The sequence below is a fragment of the Lolium rigidum genome, chromosome 1 (genome assembly GCF_022539505.1).
Source record: "Lolium rigidum isolate FL_2022 chromosome 1, APGP_CSIRO_Lrig_0.1, whole genome shotgun sequence".
In the NCBI taxonomy this organism is placed as follows: Eukaryota; Viridiplantae; Streptophyta; class Magnoliopsida; order Poales; family Poaceae; genus Lolium; species Lolium rigidum.
The window spans coordinates 145822004-145832755 of record NC_061508.1 but is presented as its reverse complement, the minus strand read 5'-3'; the positions used below and the strand labels follow the sequence as shown (position 1 = coordinate 145832755).

Sequence of the window (10752 nt, the reverse complement as noted above, 5' to 3'; positions counted from 1 at the left end):
ACGGTGAACAAGTGTGAGAAAACAGCAAGAGAACAATGCACAAACACCGGCCTCTTTTCTCCCCCTCCATCTCTCTCCTTCATCTTTTCATTCATACCTATAGTTTTTCTTCTTCTCTCTCGATCTCTCTCTATCCTTTCGATGAGAGAGTAGTAGGAGAGAACCTTGCAGTTGAACTGTTTTGCTTTCCCCTGCCTACTGCCTCCCAAAGATTCCCTCCCTTTCAGGTCAAAGAAGTGAAAGCTAAAGGGGCAACCGACTAGGTGCGAGTGACGTGGCCTCGAGGTGCAAAAGATGGCCGGCCCCAGCTACCTCATGCTCTATATTCCCTCGCACATTCGCGCGGCCGGCCGGCCTTGATCACACGATCGACGAGGGAGGAAGAGGAAGAGGAATCGGAGGAGGGGGAATATATCTGAGTAGTGGAGTCCAAGGAAAGGAACCAACTGAGGATTAGCCACCACTCTATAAGAGGCAGTGTCGCCCGGCTCCCAAGTGTGCTGTGCTGTGTGCATGCGCATTTCATAGTGACCTCTGCCTCTCTCTGCAACTGCTGTTTGCCACCACCGAGAGATAGGGATCGCCTTTATCTCCGGTCGGTCGCCGGCTCGCCGCGGCTTCTCATTTATGCTGCACGCGCCGCTGATCCTACGGCAGTACAGGGCACGGTGCTGGGCGCGCTGGAAATGTCATCCTCCGATCAGCAGCACGGCGGTGGCGAGGCCAGGACACGGCTCAGGTGGACACGCCAGCTGCACGAGCAGTTCGTCGGCGCCGTCTCCGAGCTGGGCGGCGCAGAGAGTAAGTCGATCGATCGATCATTCGCCGACGTGGATGGTTGCTCGCAACGAGTCTTCTGTGTCTGATCGTTGGTTGGCATTTCAGGAGCGACGCCCAAGTCCGTGCTGAGGGCCATGGGCGTGCAGGGGCTCACCCTGTACCATCTCAAGAGCCACCTCCAGGTGCGTCCACACTAAAGCTGAATTATCTGTCTAGAGAGCACTGAATTATCATGTGAAGTTGACCTCTAATAATTTCTGCAGAAGTATCGGCTGGCGGTGAGCCGAAACCTCGGGGACAGCGGTGGAAGCCTCAACGAGCGATCATCCTCGTCCGAGAGCCAGCCCAACCAGTGCCATGACGATAGCACCACTGCGTCGTATACATTTGCTTGCGCCGACGGAGAAGCCCACGACCACGATGATGCCAAAGGTGCTCTCTGTGATCCTTCCATGCAGATGCAGATGCAGAGGGAGGTGCAGAGGAAGCTTTTCGAGCAGATAGAGGTAAAGAAATTAAACCCCAAAAAATCGAGAGTTTGTTTGTTGTCATCGTCAGTTCTTGGTAGCTGAGCTGATCGGGCGTTGGTTTGTTCTGTCCATGGCAGGTCCAGAGGCACCTGCAGCTGAGGATGGAGGCGCAGGGGAGGTACCTACAGTCCGTGCTGCGGAGGGCGCAGCAGGTTCTTGCCGACAACTGCCTGGCCAGCTCGCCCGACGCCGCCAAGCCGGAGTTCTCGGAGCTCGTCTCCGCGGCAGACACAGAGTGCCTCTCCTCCTCGTCCCTGCAGCGGCGACACCGCTCTGTCGACAGCAGCTGCGTGACGTCGTCCTCGTCGGACGCAGAGAGCAAAGCCGCCGGATCAAAGAGGCTCTACACCAGCATGAACTGCCACCACCACCTCGACTACACAGTCGAGCAGCCGGTGCAGAACAAGAGAACGTTCCCATTCCTGCAGCGGATGCAGGTAGAGCAAGAAGCAGAGCCAGAAGAGGCAGATGATGGCAGCTCCTCGGAGATTGATCTGAACATGTAGGGAAGAAAAATGGAAGGGAGGAACATCGTGCAGGGTAATGCGACAGCGAGTGATTGGTGGGATCAGGGTGGCCTTCAAGGTTGGGACTTGGGACCAGGCTTTTCTGAGCAATGCCTGTCTTCTGCTGCAACAGCTAGCTAATTCTGCTACTGCTACTGCTCCTGATTCTATGATATATATTCTATATTTATTATTCTATATAGTATCTATGATTGCATCTGGTTCTTGTGTTTCATGCACCCTGTAAAGAAGGCATAATTGGAATTGGCGGCAAGGCATTCCCAGCCCAGCCGAAGATGCATTAGGCATGCTTGAGGGTCAGGAACATATAAAACTCTCGTGTGACATTGTCATGTATGCAATCAATGAGAATGTACCTTACAAGGTATTGTAGAAAAAATAATTTTGCATTAGGAAGCATGCTTTGGGATCTAAATTATGTTTATATTTTCACACCTGAACAAAAATAGGCTGCCGGCCAAGTTTAGTTACAGACTTACAGTACATAGATGCCACAGCTAGCTCTCACATCAGTAACAAGTACACAATAAGTAAATCAATTTCGTACGGCAGAAGCAGGCTACAACTTGTCATAGTTTTTCTTAAGGAGAACAGAACGAAAGCATCAATAAACTGAGCATTATTCTGAAAATTGGCCTTCGGCGGCGACGTAATGACACTGTCATGATTTTACTTGTTTTTTTCTTAACTACACATACTAATAATGAACAAAATTAGGTACACTCCAAAGAGACAGGTGCATGGCAACTGTCTGTACCTGATTCCATGACTCCTCTCCTGCAACACTGAACTGATGCTTCTTAAAATATTGATCTCGTGGTCATATCGGATACTTATTTTTGCCCCTTCACGAACTTCTGATTTGAGAAGTAAGAACCAGTAGCCCCAATCCGAACAAATTGCTCGAATTCAATAATCTGTCTTTTTTGCGAACTAGACTACATTCGAAACTGGATTCTGGCAGCTATTAATTGTACACTGTTCATGTTTGCGTGCCACCCACGGCAAAAAAGGAATCAAGAATATAGAGAAAATGGAATTATCCTGGAGAATCACATTGACTTATTTTGAGAGCAGAAGCCTACAGTAGATTCCCCTGGCTAGCTGACAGGGATGATTGTTCCTATCTAAGAAAAAACATCACCAAGAATGTGATAGAATAACGAAAGAAGTCAACGAACCAATATTCCTTCACATACGGGGGATTTTGGGTTATTGCCTCAACATGCCAAACCTAACTCTGGTAAAGCCCCGATAATTTCTAGCATTTAGAATGAATAAATTGTGGGCTGGAAACCAAACAGGCTTCATAGCAAAAGTATACTACAACAGGGAAAGAAAAGCATATTACCGTGTTTGAATCGCCAAATTAAAAATTCTTGACAACTACCAGATAGCAGTTTCATTGTTTTGCTTTCAGGTATCTTAAGACAACTGCGAATACACTAGCTGACACACTGTCTTACTTCATCAACATATTTTGACTAACACTCCATCAGCATATGTTGGTTCAGTGACAGGAAAGTTTTGGTTGGTAAATGAATCCTGAGTTCTCTTTCACATATTCCCTGTTGATTTTTTTTTTCTCATGCGCACAGTGGTCTGCAATTTGTTTCGATATTCTTCAATGTGAGAAAATTCAGGATACATGAGGCACCAGTATTCTCACCGTCTGGATAAGTATTAGTTTTCCTTTTCCTTTTTTAGTTGTTTGGTTGGTGCCATTTTGATAATATTCTAATACTAATGATGTATTTTCATTTGTGTTTGAGAAATAAACTAGTCATCGGTATTAAACCATGCTATCCGCAAGTCTATGTGTCAGACCGCCACTAATGGTCTTATGGTTGCTATAGCCTATAGACAATAGTGTAGCGCCGAACATATGCAGGATTAGTTACCGCTTCCAATGTGTGAACTGAATCGTGTAAAAAATGGGAACATTACGTTCCGCCCTGAGCATTTCTCCTAGTTGTTCTGACAACCCACTCATTGACCCTTCCTACATGCAGGAGGCCAATGCAGACAGCTTTACATGGTGCAAAGACACGGCATATCCGAACAGTACCAAGATAATTAAATGAAGGGACCTACAAGGTACTATGAAAATTTATTATTCATAATTGTTTTGATTGGCGAGAGGAAATTATGAGATTTGTCGTGCTACAGAAGAAATCCTCTAACAAAAATCTGGCATGATTGCCCAATGTATTATTTAGTAATTAGTGTAATGTAAAGGGAACAGCAAGAAGACGCAAAATACTATACTCCGTATAGTCCTTCAGATGAAGAAAATAATGTTGCTTTTGTACTAACTAGTAAGCTTGCACGTGCAACGCACTTTTCTTGTTGAGGAAGAAAAGATCATGCATGATACTATAAGTCCAAAAATTAAAAAACGCATGGTTATATCTTACTAAAGTAGTAAGGTGAAACATGAACATACATGATTTTTCATTTAGCAGTTTGTGTTTCGCTTGTAGAACATGAGAACATGCATCTGCATGCAACCTCACAATCTACAAGGGTGTTTTGATTGAACAAAATCTTTGTTAGAAGGATTCCTAGATAGTATAAATCCTGTAAAATTATAATATTGAAACTTCTATGAAACAACCACATCGCCAACTCATTGGGACAATAAATTCAAATAAGTACATAATTTAGGCAACATGTTTTGACCTGTAAATTTCCTGGAGTACTCATGCAAAGCACTTATGGAACCACTAACTTAATTACTCATGCAAGCACTAACTGATCCCTTTAACATCACAATATTATTGCAGCGTAGAGCACATTGTATCATACACGACAAGGAGGGAGCATCGTACTTTTCGCAACAGATGTATATTAGAATTGCCCATGGTCCGTTGCTAGGAGCATACACTTCCTACACGGGAACAAATTAGAAGTGATGAGCTAACTACCAACCGTGTATCTCCATTATTACTTACTACCAAAAGTTCCCGTGCGTTGCACCGGGAGAGACGTATAAAGTAAAATTTTGTTACTACATCTTGCCGCAGAAATACATATTATTTAGTATAATACACATTTTATGGGCCTCGAGTACAAAAGATATTCTTCTCAACCCAACACCAGAAGCAATTAACTACTGCCAATTTTTCCTCGAGCCACAATCAAAGAAGCGCTTCACAACCATTCTCCTTCACCAAAATAATTGCAATACACTGATGGGCAGTGGAATGCACCAATGTTCTAATTGAATTCAACATTTAGATCCAAACTCAGAACTATTAGACTGATCTTTTGCCACCAGGATGGTCATGCGCATGTATATTCCCTACGCAAGGTTACCCAAAGAATACTCATACATTATGTAAGTGTTTTCCCAACAACAAAATATTCTCATCTCTAGCATCCAAATGTCTCTAGTCTCTAGATGGGTTCTTACTTTATACTTTCATTTGAATTCCTACATAAAGTTCGCATGTTCCAATCTGTAGAAATATTTCCTAACTGCATACACCATAGACTTATACATCCCTCCTCTCCGTACTCTCAGTTTCAAGATTTTTATCATTATCTTCCTTTCTGATGGTATGTTTTTCTGAATTATTGCCATGTACAGTTTTTTCCATTTGCAGTAAAAGATCGATTACTCAGCCTACCTTGTTCAATTGAATTTTTTTCTCTACCATTGACCATCGAAGACTAAAACAGCTAAGAGAAAAATGCTCATTCAGACTCGGCCCAATTTCAAATGTAACAGTGTCTAGGAGGAACTAGAACACTATTGATATAGTAGAAGCGGGACTTGGCGTGACAATTCCAAAATTCGTCCCTGACAGGGATCGAACTCTAGTCGTTAGGGTGCGCCACTGCGACCCTAACCACTGGGATAAGCCCACGTCGTCGAATCCTGTCAGGAACGAATTTCTGGAATTCTCACGCCGATGTCCCGCTTCTACTATATCATTTAGTGTCTAGTTCCTCCTAGCACTAATTCAGACGACGTGGGCTTAGCCCAGTGGTTAGGGTCGCAGTGGCGCACCCTAACGACCAGAGTTCGATCCCTGTCAGGGACGAATTTTGGAATTGTCACGCCAAGTCTCGCTTCTACTATATCAATAGTGTTCTAGTTCCTCCTAGACACTGTTTCATTTTGAGGACGTGGGCATAGCCCAGTGGTTGGGGTCGCAGTGGCGCACCCCAACGACCAGAGTTCGAATCCTGTCAGGAACGAATTTCTGAAATTCTCACGCCGAGATCCCGCTTCTACTATATCATTTAGTGTCTAGTTCCTCCTAGCACTAATTCATTTTTTTATTAGCATGTATAGAGCATGAACAAAATATCTATAAGGGGCTATTTGTTTTTCACACACCTGCTTGAAGCAAATCAAAGAGATTGCAGCGTCAGGGGTTGCCGAGGCTTCACCTTCGGTGGGAGTGCACAATGGCGTGCGTGACTGGAGAAGCTCTGCCCGACCGGTAGCTCTGCCGTTGCTACCTCGAACAAACAACACAGAAAATCTGCATCGGAATCTAAACAACCACACACCAAATTCACAAATCGTAACCGCCGCTGCCTCAAAATCGTGCCTTTCTCCAGTCTACTCCACCACCTCCATATATCAGCAGGAACCAATCTTTCTCCAATACCGACGAGCCTGCTCCGCCCAGCCTAAGGCTGCCCTCTGAAATAATATGATCACGGGTGAATCGATGATCCTTCCTCGTGCCGATGATACATATATATATGAGAGAGTACATCTTGTATTACAAGTATACAAGTTGACTTAGGAGCTAAGCCTAAACCCTAACCACCGCCGGCGCCTGGGCTAATGGGCCGAGGCTGGTCGATGGTCTAACACGCCCCCGCAGTCTGAACTAGGAGGGATGTCGACGTGAAGACTGGACCGAAAATCCCGGAACAATGCCGTGGGTAGGCCCTTGGTAAAAATGTCGGCGTACCGAGAGCTAGAAGGTACATGAAGAACACGAACAGCTCCAATGGCCACCTTTTCGCGAACAAAATGAATGTCAAGCTCAATGTGCTTTGTCCTCCTGTGTTGAACCGGGTTGGCCGAGAGGTATACAGCGCTGACGTTGTCACAATAGACAATGGTGGCGGTGTTCACGGGACGCCGCAAGTCCTGCAAAAGACAGCGTAGCCAACAAGTCTCAGCGACCACGGTGGCCACCCCACGGTACCCGGCCTCAGCACTGGAGCGCGAGACTGTGGGCTGCCGGCGAGAAGACCAGGACACCAAGTTATCACCCAAGTACACACAAAACCCCGAAGTTGACCGTCGTGTATCCGGGCATCCGGCCCAATCGGCATCCGAGTAGGCAACCAGGGAATGGGAAGAAGTGGAGTGAAGAACCAGACCAAGGTCTAGTGTCCCTTTAGATAGTGAAGAATACGTTTAATGAGTTGATAATGAGAGTCGCGAGGATCATGCATGTGGAGACAGACTTGTTGAACGGAATAGGAAATATCAGGGCGAGTGAGAGTGATGTATTGGAGAGCTCCGGCTATGCTACGATAGTGAAAGGGATCAGGATATGGGCTACCACTAGCGGCAGCTATTTTTGGTTTAGTGTCTATGGGTGTGGAAGAAGGTTGGCAATCACGCATGCCAGCCCGGGAGAGAATGTCAAGAATATACTGACGCTGGGAGAGATGTAGAGTAGTGTTAGTGCGAGTCACGGATATACCGATAAAATAATGAAGTGGACCGAGATCCTTCATAGCAAAGGCGGAGCCTAGAGTGTGAATTATATTTTGAAGGAGATGTGTAGAAGAAGCTGTGAGGATAATGTCATCGACATAGAGGAGAAGATAGGCTGTTTGGTCCCCTTTATGAAATGTAAAGAGAGAGGCATCGGATTTGGATGCAATGAAGCCGATGGTGCGAGCGTGGGCGGCGAAGCGCTGAAACCACGCTCTGGGAGCTTGCTTGAGCCCATATAGCGACTTATGGAGGCGGCACACATGGGAAGGATAGCGAGGATTGATGAAACCAGAGGGTTGTTGGCTATAGACCTCCTCGGTGAGATCACCATGAAGGAAAGCATTTTTGACATCTAATTGGTGGATAGGCCATTGTTGAGATAGTGCGAGAGAGAGAACGACGCGGATGGTGGCGGATTTGACGACGGGGCTGAAGGTCTCATCGAAATCAACACCTCGTTGCTGGGTGAAGCCCCGAACCACCCATCGAGCTTTATGACGAGCGAGGGTACCGTCCGCATTGTGCTTGTGACGGAAAATCCATTTGCCAGAGACGATGTTGGCACCGGGGGGAGGGGTACGAGTGACCAGGTGTTGTTATGCATGAGAGCATCGTATTCGTCCTGCATAGCTTGACGCCAGGCAGGGTCGCGTAGAGCAACGAGATAGTTATGGGGAAGAGGAGAGGAGATGATTGCTGAAAGGTTGAGTTTGGTAATAGGAGGTGGAAGATGGCCAGTAGTGCTACGTGTGCGATAAGGAGGAGAGGATGGCGGTGGAGGGGAAGTAGATGTGGCTGGTTGAGTTGGTGCAGAACGGCGGGAGTATACTAGTAGAGGTTTATCAGCGGTGGCAGGAAAAGGGGCCACGGCAGGAGCGGGCGCTGCCGCGGCAGAAAAGGAGGGCACGGCAGGAGGGGATCCGGCCGCGGCAGGAGGGGACGCTGCCGCGGCAGGGGGGAAGGGCGCGGCAGGGGTAGACGCGACAGGAGGTGCGGCCGCGGCAGGAGATGAGGGCGCGGGAGGAGTGGTTGCTCCTACGGTAGGCTGTAGTGTTTCGAGGAAGTGGTGTAGGATGTCATTGTTAGGCAGAGTAGGAGATGGGGTGGATGGAGAGGAAGAGTAGGGAAATGCTTGTTCATCGAATGTAACATGGCGAGATATTATAATTTTCCATGTTTGAAGATTGAGGCAGCGGTAGCCGCGATGTTTAGTGGGATAGCCAAGGAAGACACATTTGGTGGCTCGAGGAGAGAGTTTGTTTTTGGAGGTGGAGAACGTGTTGACGTAGCATAGACACCCAAAGACTCGCAGGTCTTGGTAGCGCGGTGTGTGGCCGAATAGGGAGAAGTATGGTGTAGTTTGTGGATTGGAAGAGGTAGGACGGATGTTGATGAGGTAGGTGGCAGTATGAAGTGCCTCGGCCCAAAGTGTTGGTGGCATGGATGCTTGGATTAGAAGTGTTCGGATGACATCGTTTGTTGTGCGGATGGCACGTTCGGCCTTGCCATTTTGTTGAGAGGTGTAGGGACAAGAGAAGCGTTGTAAGATGCCGTTGCTAGTGAAGAAATTGGTAAGGTTTGAGTTGTCAAATTCTTTGCCATTATCACATTGGATGGAGAGAATAGGAATCTGAAATTGGGTGGTGATTAAAGCATGAAAGGCGACAAAGGTGGCATAAACTTCAGATTTTTTGCGTAAAGGAAAGCTCCAGAAGTAGTGAGTAAAATCATCGACTATGATAAGATAATAGCAATAACCAGATGTGCTGGGTACAGGGGATGTCCATAAATCACAATGTAATAGTTCAAACGGACGGAAAGTTCTAGAGCTGGATGAATAAAAAGGTTTCCTAACATTTTTCCCTGGCTGGCAAGCATGACACAGGGACGGCCCTATTTTATTGTGGCAGGTGTGGGAGGCGAGGCGTGACATGGTGGTGGTGCCGGGGTGGCCGAGGCGGCGGTGCCAAAGATCAGGGTGGTGCTGGAGGACGAAGGCGGCATGGTGGAGAGCTTGGCACATAGAGTACAGTGGGCCGATACTATTGCATCGAAGAATCACGGTCCCGGTGAGAAGATCCTTCACAGAAAACCATAAGCGTCAAATAGGATAGAACATGAATTATCAATAGTGAATTGCCGAACATAAATCAGATTTTTGATAATGTTAGGAACAACAAGAACATTGTTTAGATAGAGTGGTTTGGAGGGAGAGTATAATGTTTTGGAACCCGTGTGAGTGATGGGAATAGAAGAGCCGTTTCCGACGGTGACAAAATGAGATTGAGAGGGTTTTAGAGAGGATAGGTTACCGGGATCGGATGCCATGTGAGAGGATGCGCCAGAGTCCATGAACCAGTCGCCTCCCGACAGCTGCATGTTGTTGAGAGCATTGACGAGGGCCGGGTCCAGCGCCGGCTGGTTGTATGTTGGTGGCAGTGGGGATGGGTAGTTGTAGGAGGGCTGCCCGTAGGCAGCGTATGCCTGAGGAGGATTGTAGCCGGGGCGCGGGCCAAGGACGCTAGTGGTCGGCGCGGTCCAGGGCCGTGGCGCCCATGATGCCGACGGCCAGGGGGCCTGCTGCTACTGGAGGTGGGTGCAAGTAGGAGCGCCCGTCCACGGGTTGTATTGCCAGGGGGAGTCGTTGCGGCCTCGCCCACGGCCGCCACGGTAGAAGGTGTTGGCGGAGAGTTGGCCAGTGCCGCGACCGGCGCCCCCGGAGTTCACAGCGCCCCCGGACGACGGAGGTGGTGGAGGTTGATACGTCTCAAACGTATCGATAATTTCTTATGTTCCATGCTTGTTTTATGACAATACCTACATGTTTTGTTCACACTTTATATCGTTTTGATGCGTTTTCCGGAACTAACCTATTGACGAGATGCCGAAGGGCCAGTTGCTGTTTTCTACTGTTTTTGGTTTCAGAAATCCTAGTAAGGAAATATTCTCGGAATTGGACGAAATCAACGCCCAGTATCTTATATTTCAAGGAAGCTTCCAGAGCACCGAAGAGGGGCCAAAGGAGAGGCCCAGGGACACCACACATGGTGGCGGCGCGGCCCAAGGGGGGGGGCCTGTTGTGTGGCTACTCCGTAGCCCCTCCGACTCCGACTCTCCGCCTATAAAAGCCTTCCTGACCTAAAAACTTCAGGGGAATAAGCCACGGTACGAGAAACCTTCCAGAGCCGCCGCCATCGCGAAGCCAAGATATGGG

The 10752-nt window shown here is 47.7% G+C and overlaps 1 protein-coding gene across 1 annotated transcript; it reads left to right on the top strand.

Moving 5' to 3' along the window:
* The first annotated feature begins 376 nt into the window (after positions 1-376).
* Positions 377-2018, top strand: LOC124682539 (myb-related protein 1-like). The gene is made up of 4 exons (XM_047217201.1): positions 377-801; positions 886-962; positions 1044-1286; positions 1388-2018. Exons 1-4 carry the CDS (start codon positions 687-689, stop codon positions 1814-1816), a joined length of 864 nt encoding a protein of 287 aa, XP_047073157.1. The 5' UTR covers positions 377-686; the 3' UTR covers positions 1817-2018.
* Positions 2019-10752: the final 8734 nt, after the last annotated feature.